At 33.7% G+C, this 22,285-nt stretch overlaps 3 protein-coding genes across 4 annotated transcripts in view; 2 read left to right on the forward strand and 1 right to left on the reverse strand.

The window, feature by feature from the left end:
- Positions 1 to 11,485, forward strand: part of LOC129227846 (organic cation transporter protein-like) — a 61,452-nt gene extending 49,967 nt beyond the window's left edge. The window contains exons 10-11 of one of the 2 annotated variants that reach the window (XM_054862463.1): positions 7,021 to 7,160; positions 11,198 to 11,485. In XM_054862463.1, the coding sequence (XP_054718438.1) occupies positions 7,021 to 7,160; positions 11,198 to 11,237 (180 nt within the window). In that variant the 3' untranslated portion in view covers positions 11,238 to 11,485. Of the gene's footprint in view, positions 1 to 7,020; positions 7,165 to 11,197 lie in introns of those variants that run through there. The other variant, XM_054862464.1, reaches the window with a different exon arrangement.
- Positions 1 to 22,285, forward strand: part of LOC129227851 (ubiquitin-60S ribosomal protein L40) — a 145,227-nt gene that overhangs the window by 113,581 nt on the left and 9,361 nt on the right. The window lies entirely within an intron of this gene.
- Positions 13,979 to 22,132, reverse strand: LOC129227849 (thioredoxin-like protein 4B). Its single transcript, XM_054862467.1, has 3 exons — positions 21,900 to 22,132; positions 19,882 to 20,033; positions 13,979 to 14,332 (listed from the first exon to the last, which is right to left on the reverse strand). The coding sequence occupies exons 1-3, from the start codon at positions 22,026 to 22,028 to the stop codon at positions 14,167 to 14,169; spliced, it is 447 nt and encodes a 148-aa protein (XP_054718442.1). The 5' UTR covers positions 22,029 to 22,132; the 3' UTR covers positions 13,979 to 14,166.

Consider the following 22,285-nt stretch of genomic DNA (forward strand, 5'->3'; position numbering starts at 1 on the left):
AAATTTAGATTTTGCAGTTATTTACTGGGATACAAAGCTACATCCAGATGTAACTGGAAAAAGAACGCCGACAGGATTACCGTGATAGCTTCAGGTCCTAATATTGAACAGCTACTCGGAATTCCTTAGATATTTCTTCAGTTGTATATGATATCTTAGATAACAGCTCTTTATTGCTAACTGTTCTAGCTGTAATGTTTGACACAACGACTTGCAATACCAACCTATAAATTGTGCACGCAATTTTTTAGAGCAAAAACTGAACGGTGATATATTACATTTGGATTGCCATCATCATGCACTTGAAATCGTACTGCAGAGTGTGTCCTTAAAGAAGTTCTTGCCTTTCTTAGTTCTAGATCAGATATTCAATTATTTAAGCGTTTCAAAATTTTGTGGAAAGATCTCCATCATTCAGAACTTATAACATTTCAATTAAGTACACATGCAATTTAAATTCTAAAAGACGAAGTTGATGACATATTATTGTTCGTAAAAAGCGGAATTGAGAAAGATTACAGAGAATTCTCATAACTTGTAATAATATTTCCTGGTGAATTTCCTCCTACAGGGATATGTTTTCGGCAACCTGGAACTTATCCCTGAGCCACATGGGTGGCAAAAAAATTTTTGTATGAAAATTTTTATGTTTAGGAAACAATTTAAATTGACCTTACATGAAAAGAAAGCCCTTCAATGCTGTTATACAAAGCTGTTTTACAATTAAATGCTGTATGAAGATATGGTTTTTCGCAGCAGCCCAAGCTAGGCTCCTTTGAATAATATAATGTGTCTGAAACACTAGCAGCGTGCAAAATGACGACAAACATGCAGCAGAAGCAGTGATTGGAAAATTCAGAAAGCACTTACGGTATTTAGGTGATAAACTAGCAGCTTTTTCCGTATTGGATGACAGAATTAACTTTGAAGATAGGAAAAGACTAGTCCAAAAAATGCTTGTGATAAGAAAGACGTGTCTGATGACTGTTTAACAAATTTCAGATAACAGTAGTGATTTGGAATACTTACTTAGTAAAGATCTTCCTCTTTATAGAATCAATTACGAGACAATAAAACTGTTTGATAAGTTACAAATACTAAAAGATTTTTTCCTATTTGATCCTGATTCACGGCAAAATGAAGGAAGCTATTTAAAGGGAAGAGATATCGTTAAAATACTGAAAATTGTGAATGATACAACTGAAAGAGGAGCACAATTAATCGAAGAATTTCACAACTAATTTACCAAATATGAGTCACAAAGCAATTTATTTTACAGACCGTCCAAGACTATCGGCAAAAAATACACACTACCGAGATTCATTGAGAAAAGCGTACGATTAAGGAAAGTTTCTAAAGCATTATTTCATTCTTATTCAACGTAAAATCTTTAGATGATATAAAGTAATTAAAAAGATAAATTTTAGTGCTACCTCACTGTAAAAATATTTTGCAAACCTAGGAGAAACGATGTACTGGGTCTGAAGTAAAAACTCGAAGATTTGTGAGAAAATTATCAAAAGTGTTAAAGTTCAACGGCCTAGGGGCACGTGTTATTATTGACCGATCGAGTTCAAATTTTGCACACGTTACTTTTTATTATAGTGTCACAAAACTAGGGGGCGTCACTTGTTGAATTCCGAAAAAAATATTTTCCCATATAAATAAGGACCACCCTCATATATATATATATATATATATATATATATATATGTGTGTGTGTGTGTGTGTGTGTGTGTGTGTGTGTATGTGTGTGTGTGGGTGTGTAATAGCGAACGATTGAATAACACTGACGTCATCAACAACGAAATTCGCTCCGTTGCATAATGATTTGATAATTCGGAACTCCAGCGCTCGAATACGCTACCTTGCGGTGATTTACAAAACTGCAAATGAAACTAAAACATTGCCACGTTGCGTTTCACGTGTGTCTGTTGACGTAAACACAGGCAGTTTGTTCTGAGTATTTATTAACGCAATCGATGTGTCTTAGTTTGCTTTCAGCTACAGAAATTAATTCCTCCCTTAGTAGTATTCTCGAGCTTCTCAAAATAATGTTAGTTTTCATTATTTCCTTAATAATTGGTGAACGCGAAAATTCTGGATTAACAAACTTGGATAACGTTATACAAGGTAAAAAATTTTATTGTTTTGTATGAATTTGTAAGAATATGGGGTTTTTTTTAATCTTAAATTAATTAAACTTATCATATTTTACAGCAGCATTTAGTTGGAATGGACAGTATGCAAAATATTTTCTTGAATATATTATCGTAGAACAAAATGAATAACCGAGAAAGAATTTACTTCATTCTTTTTATTCTCAGCTGAAAGGTTTCGCCAAATTTGTTTAGGGTTATAGTTTTAGTATAGTGCGAGCAAAGTAGCCTTGGAGAGATTTCGCGTTTTTAGTTAAACCATTTTTAATTTTTATCATGAGTGGAATAAAATGGTAGTAAGATTACAGAATTCGATAAGTGAAAAGAAATAATGGTCAATCAACTGAAAAGAAAACTACCACCATATATCCGTGAGAATTTTGTTGATGATTTGCATAACATGACACAATTAAATCGTAACTCAGAAATTAGAAAAATCGAAACAGAAAATTTTTAAATTAACCGATTCGGGAATTCGAGAGAAATAACTCAGCTACAAATGGAAAACAATAAGCGCTAGCCAAGAAAGGCAAAGAAGTATCATCTTCTTTCGATAATAATTTGTAATGTCATATTGACTTTTCGAGCATAATTGTTGTTCTTGTCAGGCCACAATTATTATTTAGTTTTATCAAGAATTGATAAATATCGAATTCAACATCGTGGAAATAGCTGCTTAGAACTACGAACTACGTAGTTTGCAATAATCTTTGACGTTTAGTAATGCTTCTTGAATTCTCATTTCTTTCTACGTGGGCCAGAATATCCACAAGACTTTGAAAATTAATTTAAAAAGAATAAAGCGAAAAAATCATACGTACGAACAAAAATCACAACACTTTTAGCATTTTCTTCGTTACCATGTGCGTTTGTTTTAGTTTTTCAGTCCGCCATTAGACAGTGACTTCAGTGCCCCCTATAGTTCGTTGGAGTTGCGAATCCTTTTTGGTAATATTTGACATGCAGGGAAATGCTATATTTTGACAGGGCTGAACTGAATCCGGTAACTTAACTGTTTTACTGGTAAGACTGTGTCATTTCAGGGGAATGAAGAAACGTAAAAATGGTCAATAATGAACGCTATCTACTGGAGTTTTGGGTTAATCCACTGGAGTTAGGGTTAAAATTTCAATTATCAAAATATCACCAAACAGGCAATTGCTGCCAGGCCCGATCCTAGGGTGTCGGCCGCCAGTGTGCAAAGACCTAGTGTGCCGCCCCCCAAGAGTAATTTGCATATTTTGACTCATCTTTAACGTCCATATAAATCTTTCTTTAAATTTCTATACCAAGTTCAAATTTAAAAAAAGGGAAAAAAAAACAGAAGAATGATGAACTTAAAAAAAGGAAGAAAAGTTTTATAGTAAGAAACTCCTTAGGTACAATTTATATCTTTGAAGAAAGTAATAGATACCAAAATTTACTAATCGTAAAAACGCATTTTATAGTCTGTCGTCGGTGACATCAGAGGAAGGACGGAAGATTGGGAAGCGGGGGGGGGGGGGGGGTCAGGGGAGAGGGGATTACTCCAAAAAAATTATCGAAATTGGCGTATGAAAAATAGTTTTAGGTTATCTTTGGTTGTGTTCGGTTGCAACGACAAAAGAGTCGGGTATACTCAAGGTGCAATGGAGAAATTTTCGAAATTGATGTCAAATATCGCAATTTTAGGAACTTTTTCGAGACTTCAGGAGATAGTAATGTTGATGTTCTTTCCTAAAATTCTTTCCAAATTGAAATCAATTTGAAGCTATTTTTTGTGACCGTAGCGTAGGAAAAATCGGCGCTCTTCCCGATAATTTTCCGAAACTGAAGTTTTAAACTAGCAGCTTTGGGTTACCTTTGTTGACGTTGCTAGAGGGAGGGAGATTCAATCGTCTCCCATCGCAGGTTTTCGAAATTGAAATTTAAAACGCAAATTTAGGCTGTCTTTGGTGATAGTAGGGGATCTGGCGACTTTCCTCCGGTAATTTCTCGGCATTATTGTTTAAAAAATCCATTTTGGGCTATATTTGAAAACGATAGGGGAAACGTGAAAATACTCCGAACCGAAATATTTTTCAGAACTAAAATCCATTATAGGATATTTTTTAGAAGGAAGGGTTTTGAGGCTCCAAGCGGATGTTTCTAAAAGCGCAATTTTATACTATCTTTGATAATGTTAACGATACTGGGAAGCTTCGGCGGATCTTACGGATATTTTTCGATATTAATATCTGAAAAATACAACTATAGACCTTTTATCCACCTCACCTCGACGATTGATAGGTATGCATTAGCGGGGTAAAAAGATACATAAGGCAAGCAGTTCTCCTCCGGAATATTTTAGAAATTGAAGTCCCAAAAACGTATTTTAGGCACTGTTTGATAACGATGGGACTAAGAGCAGGCGGGGGTTCAGTGTGCCCTCACGAATTGTTTTTAGAAACTGAAGTCTATTTCAGACTAGTTTAGGCAGGAAGGGTTCTGTGGCTACACGGAACCGTCTAAAAACGAAATTTTGAGGTATAGTGATTGCATTGGAGAAAAGGGGGATCCGGGGTCCTTCCCCGAAAGTTTTTGAAACTAATGTCTGAAAAACGCAATTTTACTTTGTTTTTCAATAAATTAAGTGAGAGGGGGTGGGATTATGGGCTTCTCTAAAGACGCTAACTGAGACTGTCTTTGGTAGTAATTGCAAAAAATCCATCGCAAAAATTTCGAAAAAGAAATCCAAAAAATGTCATTAAGCAATTTTTGATGACATTATGAAAGGCTGTCCTTTAAAAACACATTTTAGATTTCGGAGCTAACATTTTTAGGCTATGTTTGATTAAGTTAAGGTGGAAGGGGTGAATCAGAGACTTAATTGGGTCCTTAAGATCGGTGATTCAACCAGTGAAATGTTCCGAAATTGAAGTCCTAAAAACGCAATTTTAAGCCTTCTTTAGTCCCGTCAAGAAGGTCATGGCATCCTTTTGGATCTTCGTTTAAACTTACTACCCAGGACAAGAGCCCTGTCCTCCTACCTGATCTGAAACCGGGCAGTTCATTCAGGATTTTAATTAGAAAAAATTGCCGTCAAGTAGGAAAATTACAAAATTTTAGTTCGTCATTCATATATGTTTGACACTCAAAGGAGTCAAATTTTCCACTTTCTTTTCACGCATCCACGATTATTCAACACAGATTTTGTTGTTTGAAATGCTTATGATGAGAGTATCTAATCAGTATAGCTTTTTTTTATATAAGTAAAAAATATCTTCATTGCTTAGGTCTATAAAAGCTTGGAGGGTAAACATTAGTGGCCGCCCTCGGTGCCCCTTTTAGAAGGCACCCTTTCATGCTTCAGGAGGGGGCCATTTCCCTCATTTCCCCTCCCCTGTATCCTTGCCTGATTACCGGTTCTGTCACAAATTTTGAAACCAAATGAAGCATGTGTGTAAAGAGTAAATATTAATGGACAATGAACCAACACAATGTTCCCAAACGTTCTATTTTTCCTAAACTATGCTATATGCTGTCGGGAAATCGACACTTGCTTTGATAATTGAACATTTAAAATTCAGCATAGTTATTCGACTTATTATAAGTTATCTTGTGAGAAATTCTTGAGGAATTTTTCTTGATTATAAGAACTACATGATGCGGCCTGCGGCCGCCCCTTGCTTCGGCCGCCCTTGTGCGGTGCACACTCTGCACACCTGCTAGGATCGGCCCTGATTGTTGCGTTAAAATGTAGAAGCAAATTTTCACCCGTCATACCTTGACGGGCGCTTTTCTAGTTTCTAAAGAATGGCTAATGATGCTTCAACCAACAATATTTGTAAAAATATTTGAAGTGTACATGAAACTTTCTTATCCGTTATTCGATATGGAATTCCATTTGCCAAATTGTGACTGTTTTTACATCACAAACTAAATTCGATGAAGTGGAAATGACTTATTTAAATAAAAAAAACAGTGAAGTCACCTATCTGTGGCCGATAGGGTTTCTAAAAAAATGGCTGGTAAATTATTTAACTTAGTCGCCAAATTAAGTACTTGAGTCGCCAAGTGGAAAGCTGCGAGTGATTATTTTCAGGTCTACCTTTAGTCGTGCACAGCATTTGAAGAGAAAATAAAAACACCCCGCAGCTTTTCGAACGAATCTAGAACCGAATAGATTTTGCAACTTATAATTTAGTGTGGAAAACTACCGCCCGTGGCACAAGTAATTTGATATTGTTGGGTAAAATAGCATTAGCGACAGAGAAAGAAAATTGCTTGTAAAACCACAAAAATGGCAGAACCCGTTCAGCGAAAGGACAAAAATGTATGTTGGTAATTTAAGTAAAATTAATTAATATATTCACACCCCTTTTAACAAAGTGATTTAAAACTTCTTTTTAACAGACTTCAAAAAAGGAGGTCATGTATTCGTCTGCGGATTTTTATGTATGTTATCTGATTAATCGAAGATGCATGGATCGATCTGAAAAATTCTTTTTTTGTTTGAAAGGGTATACTTTCCAGATGGTTTGATGTTAATTCCGTCTGGATCTGATGAGGGGTTTCGGAGTAATCTAAGAAACTTTGAATTTCATACGTTGTGGCTACGTAGGCCAGCTTACGTCAGCTGAGTGATACGTCACAGGTCACATGGTCTTGGCATGAACGGTGCATTTTCTCGACGGAGGAGTCTTGTTTTAAACAATATTTAATACTCACTACATCGGGATGTTTGATTTTCATGGCGCTGACTATTAATTTTAACTATAGTCTTAATAATGTATTTATTACTCATGTAGCAAATCAGTAAAGTGTTTTGCTACGAAATTAGTTGAATTAATTAATTTCATACATTTTTTCTGCTAATCAGTAACTTTATTTTACATTCCAGGGTTCCGGTACATTCACAAGTCTTCCAGATATACTTTATGCAGCTCTATCTGTGTCGAGTGGTCTTTTGATCTTTCTGCTACCAGAAACTAATAATCAGCCTTTTGCTGATACACTCGAACAAGCAGAAAACATCGGAAAGTAAGTTAACCTTTGTGCTTAAAAACTAGAAATGTTTTTAAATCGATTGGCTTAAGCAAGGTATCAACAAAATTTACTAGCCAAAGAACCATTTTTGAAAACTTCCTAAAACTCGCAGGCCAATCCTCAGATAGAGATAGCTCATCATATAAAAATGTAGTTTAGAATCACTGTCAAAGTTGTAGATTAGAACCAATGGACGCATGCAGGTATCGCGCTAAGCATTCGTCACTGTACCAAATACCATAAAATTGTACATTCGGTGAAAAAAAAAATTGATTTGGCGAATTTATTGGCAAACAGAAAATTCTCCGAAATTTCCACAAAAAAAAAAAAAAATCTCCCTGATTCTCAAAAGAATATCAAAAATTCCAAAGGGTTAAAAAATATATAAATTAGTGTTTGAATCTTTTGTTCTATAACATTATACTTTGTTCTCTAATTAAATATTTCTGCAGAAAAAATACATTAAAATTAGTTAAACTTAGTTTTAAACTACGACTTCTGAAGTTTGGCTAATTTACTGGCTAACAACTCGAAATCCTTAGCGCGGCCCCTCGGGCAGGTAATACTTGTATCTTTGTAACGTTCCTGCCCTGTTAAAATTTTTCATGAACTTTTACGGTAAAATGTCATGTCCATGTTGCCATTGCTTTTACCGCAAAATCCTACTAAACATTAACCATCAGTTCTCGTCCGCAAAATGTCGGATTAATCAACACGAAAAGAAAAAAATTTCTTCTCTGGCATCAGAAATAACACTCATTAATCAGTGGGTTGAAACACTAAATCACCGTTTCCAAATTAGTTTATTTCAGTAGCTAACTAAATCATGACATGATTTTTTGCAAAATTAATCATTGGCTATTAATTCGCGAAAAAAAAAATCACTTAATACGTGTAAGAAGTGTTTTGCATAACCCTTTTTTATCCCTTATTGACATAAGAATATTCTCCAATAACTTTTCCCTGTACCTCTTTAGTTTTTAAATGAGGATATGTATTAGGGTGGGCCGAAAAAAACTCATTTTTTTATTTCGAAGTTGTAATAGCGCGGAAAAGTTGCGAATTATAAAGACAAACAAAGGAAAAAATGAATTATTGAAATCGATTGACATCTTCCATTCGCGCATGGGGTCTAAAGTTTGACAAAATATGAAAAAAACATTTTTGAGAATTTTTTAAATACATTTTTAATTAGATGTTTTCTTAACGTAATAGTTTGTAACGTCTTTAAACAGAGTCTCAAAATATTGTGTTTAAATTTGGTTTCGATCAGCTAAAACCATTCGGTCACGCATGAGCCCCAAAATTTTCCAAATTAATGAAAAAGTTACATTTTTATGGGTTTTCGGTATTTGATGAATAATCAGTATTTAAATATAATAGACGAAGTATATTTTCAATCGAATTGAAAATGATATAGAAAAAAGAACTGTCAGGTTCAGTCAATGTTTTCCGGTAGCGCAGAGCCTTAAAAACTCTCCTGCGCAGACGTCGGACAGCAATCCAGACAATGTCACTCGCCTGGCTAGGGCGCTCCCCTCCAAGCCATCCCCGCCATCCTAGAACCACGTTTGCTGTCTCATAATATTGTTTTTTCATTCTGCATCTTTCAGTAGTGATCTCAGTAAAATATTATTTAGTTCAATCTAGCTGTTTTAGTTCTGAAACTCTTGTAGTTTTCTATCATGATATATGACTATGCAATGAGCAGTTTTTCTCTTCCATTTCAATGAGTTACCATTCCACCACATGTTTCAGCTCTTGGATGGCAAGACAACGGGGTCTAGTACCTCTAAAAGTTCAATTGGGGAAAAGTTAGTTGACTGTCGGAATCTTCCGGAAGTTACATTGCAGAGCATTGATTGCCTAGTCCCAGAGATTGACCAAAACGTGTTCAGCAAAGATCAGCATCATTAATTTGATATTTCAAAGGCAATTGAATCAGGAACCTGTCAAGAAGATTTGGCTCCATGAAATCCTTGGCGTTTATCACATTTGAGGTGGTTGACAAAGGCAAATAGAACTCTCAGATTGTGTATATAAGTAAAGAAAGCCTCGCATCTGAACTTCAAGAATTAGCATAGTTTACATTGAAATCATTCATGCCAATGTGGTTTGCTATCAAACCATTTTAAAACTTCCAAAACTTGTTTATCAAGCAATACAATGTATCAGGTACTTGCCCTAACCTTTGCTTATGTTGTCAACCTTGCGATCGAACGGAATGGTTTTTTCGCTCACTCAAAAAACTTACTGTTTAGCCATGACTCAAGATGACAATAAGTACATAAATGTTCGGGGCTCGAAGAATTCTGAAGTCAAGAAAGATAGATCCAAGAAGAAAAACGGAACATTCAAGTAAAAGTTAACTTATATGTGCAAGAATACTCAGAAACGGTCAACTCTGGATGTACTGTAAATTATCTTCTTCCCCATTGTTGGAAGAAATCAGTGACGACTACGCTATCGAATCACACATCAACAGTGACTCAATCCCTGACTTTGAACACCCATTTGCTGGTGAAGCTAGGCATGGATGATCTGGAAAGTAGGGTGGTTCTTATAAATCCCTTCCGAGATTCAGCTCCACAAACTTTTCCTGAGACTACCGTGACGACTTTTACGCAGCGTTCAATAGTCTGTGTGTGCACTAGGAATTGCTTGAAAATCATGTTTCAGACAACCAACAAACTTTTCACCAAAATCAAACAGCCCTTTAGATGTACTGAGCTCCGTTGTCTTGCCATCCAAGAGCTGAAACATGTGGTGGAATGGCAACTCATTAAAATGGAAGAGAGAAACTACCTATTGCACAGGCATACATCATAACTGAAAACTACAAGAGTTTCCGAATGAAAACAGATAGATCGAACTAAATAATACTTTACTGAGATCACTACCGACAGACGCAGACTGGAAAAACAATGTTGGGAGACGGTTCTAGGAAGGTGGGGATGGCGTGGGGGAGAGCGTCCCCAGCCAAGCCAGTGATGTCTGGATTGCTGTCCGACTGATGCCCGGATATTTTAACCTGACTACGCTAATAACAGATTTTTTTAAAAATACTAAGCACTTTTCATAATGCGCTCAAAAAGACAAAATAACTTTTCGGGGTCAGAAAGGACAATTTCAGTGTACTCCTGTAGTTTTCAATTATTCCAAGAAAATGACATCGCAAACGAAGAAAAGTGCAGCTCAAGTCATTTCAAAACAAACTTTCCCGTTTAAAAAATATGCATGTTTCAACACTCAAATTTATGATTGAAAGCTAGACAATAAGAAATTCTCTATATGACTATGACTAGCCTCTTATATGAAAACTCCTTGCGTTGAAAAAGGTTCCATCTTGAATTGGACTTTTTGAAGTAGTTCCCGATCAATTTTTTTAAAAAATAGAGTTAAATCGATCACCTCTCCTCCAATTTTTCGAAATTAAAATTCTAAAAACGCAGTTTCAGACTAACTTCCATGATTTTATGGGTAGGGCGGTTCTGGTGCTCTCCCCAGAAACTACTTTGAAATTGAAGTTCTAATACACCAAGTTTTAAGAGATATTCTGTGATACTAGGTGATGGGATTTGAATGCTCTCCACTTTTAAATTTTTCAAAATTGCAGAGTTTTTTTATTTTTAGATTTCATACGGGAGCATCGGGTCTTTGACTAAAATTTTTTGGGAATTGAAGTCTTAAAAACGTGACTGTCGACCATATTTGGTAACGTTGGGGGGTTCGGCCATTTTTCAAAATTGAGCTCCATAAAAGCAATCTGAAACGATTTTCGAAGCTTTAAAAAGGCAAACCATTTGGTAACTGTCCCCCGGAAATTTTTCGCCATTGAAACCCTGAAAACGAGGTTTAAGAAGTTCTTTAATGGTTTCAGTGGAGGGAGATCTCCCCCCCCCCCTCAAAGTGTAGCATTTTGATGACTTTCTTATAGGAATCCGTTGCATATGTGTATAACAGATAAAATTGTAATTTATTACACTTTATAAATTAATTGTGCCTAGCAAAAACTTTCTCTTTTTTTTCAGAACACAAAAAGAAGCTGCTGAAGATAAAGAAAAAATTTAGAAAAAGGAAGAACTATATTTTGATAATATTTCTCAAGGAATATTTTATTGTCTTTTATGCTTTGTATATTTCATCAAGTGCCAATTGAATACCACAACATTTCGCAGGCATTTAGAAATACGCGAACTTTGCTAATTTATTTCCTTTTGTACAGGAAGAACATCAGTTTTTAGTACGAAAATGTAGATACGTGTTTATGCTGAATGGCATGCATGCTTTTGTATGATTTGAACATAATAAAGATTGAAAATATACATCGTGTTATAAACTTAATGCACATTCTTGTTCTGTCTGGAAGCTTGAAAATGTAATGCATAACCACATTTACTTTAAAATACACTAATTATAAGTTCATAATTTTGAATACTCTTATGAAATTACATTTTAAAGTAAAGTAAGGGACCCTAAATCCGGAATGCTCAGGACCGCTACCTTTCCGTATTTTGTGTTCTGACTCAAGATATAGTGAAAGCTCTCCTGTTGAGCGGTATTTGTCTCGTTTTTCTTGGTTTCGCTAATGTTTGTGCTAAATTTCTATTATATTTTGATCAATCTGAATGAAAGTATACTTCAATATGCTAAAACAAAAGTTGCAGATAACTTGCAGCAACGTTGATCCATGGATATTGCTTTATATTATTAAGTAATGTGACGTTGATGAAAAAAAGTAAATTTTGTACATTTGTTCAATAAATAGGCTTTGTTATAGCATACTTATGAGGAAAAAGTCATTAATGGAAAGTTAAAAGATTGCTGTATAATTATAGCAAAATTCTTATTTATGCATAACACATAGCATCAAATTTTTTTTTTTTTAAATGAGCTGATGCGTGCATCACATGACTTCCTTTTGCACGAATTTAATGTTGTTTCCCTATTATTGCAATTTTAATGTTAAATTCTCTCTCTAACCCGCTAAATATCACCAACAATGGCCACATTGAAACCAGATTTTTAAAAAAAAATCGCCAAATTTGTCCCCAAGTTGACGACCAAAAGACCGGCAATATATCGCCAAATTATAACACCACTTGAGTTTGCATCGAAATTAACAATGAATTCCCCCCAAAAAGGTGCTAAAGACCCCTTTAGAAACACCCGAACGCAACCAAAAAAGGAGGTGCACAACTAGACCCCACTAGGAGTCTACCTACCAAATTTCAACTTTCTAGGACATACCGTTCTTGAGTTATGCGACATACATACGCATATACATACGTAGATACAGACGTCATGAGAAAACTCATTGTAATTATCTCGGGAAACTTCAAAATGGATATTTCGGGCGTCTATATGTTCTTAGGTACATATGTACGCATGGTCGGGTCGAGAAAAAAAACTCAACATTCATTTGGGGGTGAGCAAAATGTAAATTAAGGGCAATTTTCGAATGAAATTTTTTTTTGCGAATACAATACTTCCTTTTTGTAAAAGGAAGTAAAAAAAAAGCTGAACTGACAGTACTGTGTTTTCGAAAAGTAATTGCCAAACGTTAAGAATTTTTAACTTTTAAAACTGAAAAAGAAAAAGGCTCTTTTTCTCCTGATTGAAAAAAAAATATCTAAGGGAAAAAGTTCCGGATTTCGGGTCTTTCGAATTTTGGAATTGGGGTCTCATACTGCAAATGTATTTTCAAACAGTATGAAATGGTGCACTACTTGTTTCTCCAACTTCCTACAAAGTCAATTATATTGAATAACCCTTAATTATGGTATGAAAGCAAAAGTAAGAAGAACATAAGCTTCTAAAGTCATGAGGATAAGATACAATTTTGCAGATAATATTTCACCCTTTTTAAGAAAATAAAGCAGGATTGAGTTTTGGACATTTCAAAACAGGTTTAAGACAGAACAGGTGGCTTTTACTGTCTTAAACTCTCCAAATGTTTGCTAAAGCTAAAGGGGTGTAATATAATCAGTTTGTATTTACTGCAATATTAGTAATGCATGAATATAAATATTAAACAGTTTTAATTAGTGAGTAATTAATATTTTTTCCCAAAAATGTTCATTTAAAAAATATTTTACTTAAAATAATTGCCAATAACTCTATTACATAAAAACTTCTTTATGTAACAGTTGGTAATGTAACAGTTGGTAGTGTTATGAAAGGAAATTCACAACATCGTAAAAGACAACTAATTTCAGTTCCATTTATAATTCAAATGAATGTTATCAAATGTGTAACATTTAGGTGCAAAAAAAAAAAAAAAAAAAAAAAAAAAAAAACTCACTTTTTTAAATGGTTTTTGCATATACTAAGTTTCACATGATGTTTTAACAAAAATTCTGTTTTAAATCATAGATTAAAAAACAATAAATAGATGATTAACTATATGCACTTATATTTTAATACTTGTGCAATTTCTTCCTTAAATTCATATTTTTAATACAATGCATTTTGTGAGTACAAAAAATTGCCATTCATTGTATTTAAGTCAATAATGAAATTTTACTATTTCAATAAAACACATTCATATTATTTAGAATTAAATTAACTAACATTGGGAGAGCAGTAGCTTTGTATGGTTGAAAATCTCGATCAATATTTTGTCAGTAAATATAATGTTGGGTTGGGTTGCTATAAGTAAATCAGTTCAAAATAATTCAGATAAAAAAATTAAAAAAAAATTAAATTTTGTGAAGCCAAAAAATTTTGAAGAATGCATTTAAGTTATTAATACTGTTGTCCTATTTGAAGAAAAACATTTAAGGAAACAATAAGGTTTTTTTTTTTTTAAATTTTATTTAAGAAAAAAAAATTTCTTCTAAATTTTATATACATACATATACAAACAAAACATGTTTTATATTAAAAGTCATAGAAAATAAATAACTTTGTACAACTGAAATTTGTATTGGATTTATGTACATGAGAACTTATCAATATAAAGTTTGATTTTCAATTCCATCATGTTCATACAAAAAATTCAGTACCCCTTGAAGAGTAACTCAAAGTTAGTCACTCGTCTTGGATCAATTGGACATTTAACAATGTATTTCCCGTGCATAGCACCTCTATATACAACTTCCACAAGATCAATGAAGTCTTGTTTCGTTTGAAAAGGTCCAATAAATTTTGTGTTATCAGGAGTTCTGAAAACAAAAATTTAAATTAAAAAAAATTAAATTAAAAGGCAAAGGAAATCTGCATAATTATACAGATCATATGACGAACCTTTTTAGCAATAAGAATCATTTCTTGTATTAGGTTTTTTATCTTTTTCTTTCTAATGAGCATTAAGACACAAACTTTTGACCTATAGCAGCGTTTCTTAATTTGTTTGAAAAGTGGAATCTTTTTGAAAGTCAACTTTTTTTTAGAGGAACCCGTTTCTTCTTCAATAGTACAGTTTGAATGCAACTTTCTAGGAATGGCTTTTTTTTTCTTTAAATAAAAGTAAATTTTTTTGCTTAAAAAGAAATTTTTGAATTAAAAAACTTATTTGAAAATTAACACAAAATTTCTCTAAACATCTACAATTCATTTCAAATAAGAATTCAAAACTTTAACTTTGTGATATGAGTGGTGCCTATTTTTTCTACAACCAGATACAACCTTAATATTAGACTTTATGGGTGAAAGTTGCATTCTGATATCGGGTTCAGCGCAAAGCCTGTTGTGATATTCCTTTTTTGTCAACATATAAGTTAAGAACATACACTTAATTGCAAATGGTAAAAGTGCCAACAAGGAATTTTGTAACAATTGAGAACATTCATCATTTCAATTGCACTAGAATTTCACTGAACTGCATCAACTTAAATTTATGGTGCAAGGAAGGATCAAGCGGCACTTCAATAAAAGAAATCGTATTCCGGACACTACATAGTTGAAGCCCCTACATTGACAAAAAATGGATTATTTTTAATCTACTATTGACAACGCTTCACTCAAACTTTTTTTTTGAGTGATTCATTTGAACGTATTGAAAACGAGCTGATGTGTGCATCACATGACTTCCTTTTACTCTAATTTAATGTCATTTCCCCATTATTGGCAATTTTAATGTGATTCAATTGTTTACTCTCTAAATATCAAAAAAAAAAAGTGGCCAAATTGAAACCAAAAAAAAAAATCAACAAATTTATCGCCAAGTTGGCAACAAAACTTGGCGACCAAGAGACTGGCAATATATCGCCAAGTGTCCCACAAATTATAACACCACTAAAGTTTACATCGAAATTAACAATGATTTCCCCCCAAAAAGGGGCAAAAGACCTCCTTAGGAACATCCGAATGCAACCAAAAGGGAAGGTGCACAACTAGGCCCCACTAGGAGTCTGCGTACCAAATTTCAACTTTCTAGGACATACCGTTTTTGAGTTATGCGAGATACATACACACATATGCACATACATACATATGGACGTCACGAGAAAATTCGTTGTAATTAACTCGGGGGATGGATATTTCAGCTGTCTGTAGGTTCTTAGGCATATATCCACGTGTGGTCGGGTCGAAAAAAAAACTCAACATTCATTCGGGGGTGAGAAAAATGGAAATTAAGGCCGATTTTTGAGTTAAATTTTTTTTTGCGAATACAATACTTTCTTTTATGTAAAAGGAAGTAAAAAGAGAGTTTCATGGAACTCTTGAGTGATATCTGTGGGACCCCGGGGTGCCAAGGCACAGTATTTAAGAAATGCTGACCTATAGCATCCATTCTTTCATATGGTACTACTACCAGCAGATGCTTTTACATTGGAAATTTTGATGCCCAGTTTTCCCGCAAAAAAAAGACACCTGGGCTCCCTTCATTGCAAAATTGCATGCGGGATTTAATTTTGCCAAGAGCACTCAAAACTAACAGAGTACTAAAGAGATCTTTTACATGCTACACAATCGTATGACATGGATGCTGTCAATTTTCTGCATCTTGAAAATCCATCGACTAAAGCCAGGATTGAACCTACACCTTTGGGCAAAAGCGAACAGTGTCCATCTACTACACCACTCTGTTGGTCTATTAATTAATATTATTCACTACATTTCGTAGCAAATAATATTATATCCCCTTTTCTCCATTCAAAACGACAATCCCAAAGAGCTGATGTCTGGCATGGGTAAAATAAGTTCTAAAAATTTATGCATAAAAATTATATTTTTTAACCCATAATTTAGAGAGGGAAAGGTTAAAAAGTTTAATTTAAATCGAAATTAAAGAACTATACACATTAACAATTGATATTGGTCAACAAAATCAAAAAATAATTTCTTGTACATTTCTTACATTATAAGATCTTCGCTGTAAAGCAGAGGTTTTCAATCTTTCAGGCTCTGTGCCTCCCCCACTCTCCTTGAATGTTGATGTGATATCATGCCTCACCTCCCCCCTCACTACCACCATATAAACTTTCCCCACCTCTGTGACTAAGAAATGAATAAGACAGTGTAGGGTTGCCATCAAAATTTTACTTGAAAATAGTTGCTTTAGTAGCCTTAAATTTACAAAATAGTCGCCTAAATAGTCTCCCCAGAGGAACAGTTCAGTTGCATTTCGAATCTGAAGTTGCTTTGACCAATAATCCTTTCTTAATTTGCTAACTCAAAAACTACATAGCATGACACAATCACACAATACAACATCTTGAAACATAACTGCCATCTAGTAAATACAAGAAATTCAAAACTTAATTTCTCAGATTTAACTTGCTTCAACATTTACTTAGTTCATTTTTTGCATTTTTGGATGGAATTACTGTTTTAAAAATGTTTTCACATAACATCATGGAGATGTTACGTGTAACGTCACGTTTTAAGTGTCACAAAGTGAAAAAAAATTCAGATATTGTTTTTTAATTTTAAGGCAACTTAAACATACTTACTCTGGTTTTAAAAACATAAAAGAGTTATAAATTGAGTTTTTTGTGTGACTGAAACAAAAATATAATGACTGCATAGTTGAAAATTTTGAACATTTAAACTTTGATGACAAAATGGAAAACATAAGACATTTCTTAGGGTTTTAGTTACACAATCAATAAATCTTGGTTTTTCTTTTGTCAACAATAAGTTTTAACTTTTGTTTCTCTTTATTATTCCTCGTAATTTTTCAGCACCTTCAATTCCTTTTGCTATGTTAATTTCGGATAAATCACTTTACTAAATAGCTGATTTCAGTCATTGGTTTACTAATTCTAATAGAGAATCTGAAGACTCTTGATTGAGTTTCTTATTTGTGCAATCACCTCTGCCTTGTCTTTTGAGTTGTTCAGTTGATATTGTTTTACATTTTATTCCTCTCTCAGCTGTTTTTTTTATTTTTAACTCATCTTTTTATTTTTTTTATTTTCCTCAAAGTCTATCAACTTTCTTAGTTCCTCCAGATAATTTTTATATGATTTGTGTGCCCATATGCCATTTTTTTTACAGTTCCTTTGTTATTTTTACACGTCGGTATTTTGCCAAATAAAGTCCTATAATTAGTCTTCATTTAGCATTTGTCAGACATTTTAGACTAAAAACGAGCAGCCAATTTTCTTTTGTTTTAATTGCCAATGTTTCACTACCATTTAAAATGATTGGTCTAATAAGGGTTTAGTATTGTTTTATTTTTGTTTTAACAGTAATGAGTTTAGATTTGAACTGGCTCTTTAAACCAAAGAAGCATCTATTTGTCATCGAAATTATATAAAATTTGTTAGTGATTAAAATAAAACCAAAATAAGTTAACCTAAGGTAGCATACAATCAAACTTGTGCCTGATTGTCAAAAATATAAAAATATTTACAAGATGTAAAAGGATTGAAATCTCAAATACGGGAAAATAATCCGCAACGTATAAGTTTAATGTTGGCATGCTTCCAAAGATTTGCTTTTTTAATATTTATCAAAATAAAACATAAAATAAGTTTATAAAGGATAGCGTATGCTAAAATAATTTCCGAGTGTCAAAAACATTAAAACATTTACAAGATGCAAAAGGATTGAAATCTAAAACAGAGGAAGCATTTTTCTCGACACATGTGTTGAGCACATCCTACCCATCACTCTTTCTTTTTCTTTTCAATAAATATCACTAAAACTTCAAAAGTCGCCAAAAATTGTAAAAAGTTGCCAATTTTTGAAAAATAGTCGCTTTCAGGCCGTTTTTGATCAAAAAAGTCGCCATAGTCGCCTACGGTCAAAAATAGTCGCAAAAGTCGCCTTTTTAGTCGCCAGTGGCAACCCTACAGTGAAACACTGCTTATAGGTTTTTGAAGGGCCTGTATAAAAAAAGTGTATACAGTAAAATCCCTCTAATGCGGACACTAACGATACAATTTCTTTTTTTTTTGTCCACAATAGAGGGGTTTAAGCAGGAGAGGGGTTTAATAGTGTTATTTGCCTTGGAATCGGGGAACTAAAAATCGTCTGCATAAGAGGGGTGTCCGTTAGGAGGGGTTTTATTGTAAATGTAAATACATATAATAGGTTACATTAATGTGTATCAGACTCTGCAAGGATCAATTTAAAAAATGTATAATTGATAAAAACGTATAATAGAGAAACGTATAAGCAGTGCTTCACTGTAATGTAAAAATTGGGCAAAAAAAGTATAATTAGAATATTATATTTTCCGTCATTATGTTGAAGATGGTAAGCAATATATCAGTCTGGTTGCCGGGCTCCCTCCTCCCATAAAACTTACCCTACTTCAGATTTCCAGTCAGGACACGCATAGCGCCGGGTTACTAGTTTTTGACAGTGCTGACATAGCTTCTTGTCGGCCCAGTAAATATGCTCAGATATCATAAAAAGAAAAAACAATCAAAATTCTTGTAGGGGCCAATCCAAATGGAACTCTATGTTGAAATTTGAGTGCTCAATATTTCGTTTAGGCAATATTTCCAGTCTCTACTACAGAAAAATTCAAATTACTTTATAGTATTTAATGAAAATTTGTGCAACCATTGCATAACTTTTTCCCAGCCTGTTAACTTTTTATCTCTTCAATCTCACGAAAAATCTTAAACTGGGGTTCTATACAATTTTTGGCATAAATTTGCGATGGTTAGAAATGGATATGCTGAATACCTATTGCAAAATTTAAAAATATTTTGAAAGTTGTTTGAAATTCACACACACACAAAAAAAAAAAAAACATAGAATGAGACATTAAGGCAAAATGAATTTAAAAAAAGAAAAATTAATTTGAATTTTGACATCTTGAATTCAAATTATGTGTTTCGCAATCACAAGTGTGTGTATGTAGGCGTGTGTGTTTGTGTGTGGGGGTATGTGTGTTTGTGTGTAGGGGTATGTGTATGTGTGTGTAGGCATGTGTGTTTGTCTGTGTGCTGGCATAAGTGTGTGGGTAGTGGTGTATATGAATGTGTGTATGTGTGTGTGTGGGTATGTGCATGTGTGTGTAGGCATATGTGTTTGTGTCAGTGTGCAGGCATGAATGTGTGGGTAGTTGTGTGTATGTGTGTATGCGTGCGTGTGTGTAGCTGCGTATGTATGCGCATGTGTGTAGGACATGGATGCAACCTGGAGACAGCTTTTGCTATAGGAGCAGCATTGTGAGGAGCCGGTCCACGGTGACAGGGTGCTGAGGGTGGCGGTGGGAAAATAAAATGATAGGACATCAAAACAGTCAAATGAGAACAATAAGCAATCATGATTGCTCAAAAAAAACTTATTTTCAACAAGTTCTTACCCTGAATCAACTTTAATGTGTTGACTGTTGAAGAAAAACACTGTTGAAGGAATATGGGTCACATCGAAGTAATCTTTATAAACTGGTGCATCATCAATATTGATTGTATAGATCACTGCCATTTGACTGAGTAAACTTTCTGTTCTAGACATCTATATATTTAAAAAAAAAATGTTTATTTTAAGGAATGACAAAAATTTTCTTATTACATTAATATCGTTACTAGTGACTTAGAAATCTGCTTATACTGTAACTAGTAACGATTGCTTTGCGATAGTTAAAATTCTTTTTCATATGGGAGACGTTGCAGCAGGACTTTCGGTTAAAAAACTAACTACCCTGCACATAAGAAAAAAAAACTTTCAGTTAAAAAAAAAAAAAAAACTTTTTACTAGACCTAGACCCATTGACAATATTTAAGATATTTATGTAAAAGCAGAGCGAAGAAAGAGGAGATCCAAGTAAAAAGTTAGGGGCCCTGAAGAAAGTTGCATAGGGGCCCATAAATCCTGTCAATGGCCCTGCAGCTCAGTGGGCATTACATATATCAAGTTGCAATAAATGTACGTATATTGTGGCACTAAGTATCTTAACATTTTCTTTTTACATATTTCTTTCAACAAAACGGTTCAAACACTTGATAGTTTACATGAAATACACCGCCATATAATTTACCATATGGCCGCCATATTATACCTACCATATAATTTACTGATTATACTTGATAGTTTACCAAAATTTTTTAACTTTTCAATTTACAAAGTTTGAACAGGACAATGTCTGTCGGATCCTCTAGTATTAAATACATTTCAAAATAATTTTTAAAACCTCTCCATTTTAATGATAGTGCTCTGGAGTAACACCGCAGATAAAATTAAAAAGTAAAGTAAAATATTGTTTAACTTACAGATTATTTTTGAAGGAAACAAACTTTAGGCAAAAAATACTTCTGTGTATACTCATAATTTAAAATTATAAATTATTGCTAAATTTTTGAGCTTTTATGTTCCAAGGATTATTTAAATGAGCTTTTATGTGTGCAATACTTGCATAAAATATTTTATTGATTTACAGTGAAGCACCATTTATGCCTTTCTCTTTTTTACGTTTTAATCAATTAGTTTTAATCAATTATGCGTACTTTAATTTGGTCTCTGAAGAGTTTGATACATAATAACGTAAACGGTGCTACACTGCATATCATGCTTGTTTGATTTTAACAAACAAAACAGAGTTTACATGAAATACACCGCCAGCTCAGTCATTTCCAGCCGAGGACTGCAGTTTCGTGCTTATTAGCACTCATCAGCCCGGCATAGGAAAGTGACTGAGCTGGAGATGGAAAAACCTCTTAAGGAAGCCAAGAGTGCCAAACAAACTGGTAGCTAATATAGAATTAGCGCAGACCAGACTAGTGACTGAAGCAATGGTTCGGTTCAACTCGAGAATTGCAGGCAAGGCATGGTATATTCAGTAAATTACCGCCCAATAGCCAGGGCTAAAGCAGAAATACATGAAATACACCGCCAGCTCAGTCATTTCCAGCCTAATGATATATTAGCTACCAGTTTGTTTGGCACTCTTGGCTTCCTTAAGAGGTTTTCCATCTCCAGCTCAGTCACTTTCCTATGCCAGGCTGATGAGTGCTAATAAGCACGAAACTGCAGTCCTCGGTTGGAAATGACTGAGCTGGCGGTGTATTTCATGTATTTCTGCTTTAGCCCTGGCTAATGGGCGGTAATTTACTGAATAAAACAGAGTTTAGTTGTGTTACACTTTTTTTTTAATAAATCATTATTGCTCCAGATCACTTGCATTATTAGTTTTTCATTTTGTCAAAATGAGATTTTTCACTGGGGGGTGGGAGAATGTGTTACAGCAAACTAAACAATCTGATCTAAATTCTTATTTGATTCTTGGTCCACTCGGCTCCAAATATTTTCAATGCGGCCGATGATTAAAAATAATTGGAGACTAACGCTGTAAAGAAGCAGAGAATAAAATTTGGAAAAACCTACTATATCATCTGTTTGCATGCAACCTATTTCATCATCTCTGCCGAACCGCAAAACTAAAACCTTTTCTTCTGTGGTTCGTATAACATGATCAATCTCTTGTTTAGTATTTAATTTCCGTAAAAGAGTCATGGCTTGAAATTCAAAAAAAAGGAGGAAAATATGTTATGATATTTTATTTAATATTAAATTAGTCGAAAATATAGTAGAACTTCGATTTCATTGGTAAAATGTAAACAAAAACATTGCCTTAAAACCTTGTTGCCATTTACATGAATTTATTTGATCATATTTAAATAAAGGAAATTATTTAAATAAAAATTGTACAAAAATTAAAATGTTATGTATGAGTAACTTTTTAATAATTTTCGTATATTTATGACTAGTTT

The sequence above is a fragment of the Uloborus diversus genome, chromosome 8 (assembly GCF_026930045.1).
Source record: "Uloborus diversus isolate 005 chromosome 8, Udiv.v.3.1, whole genome shotgun sequence".
In the NCBI taxonomy this organism is placed as follows: Eukaryota; Metazoa; Arthropoda; class Arachnida; order Araneae; family Uloboridae; genus Uloborus; species Uloborus diversus.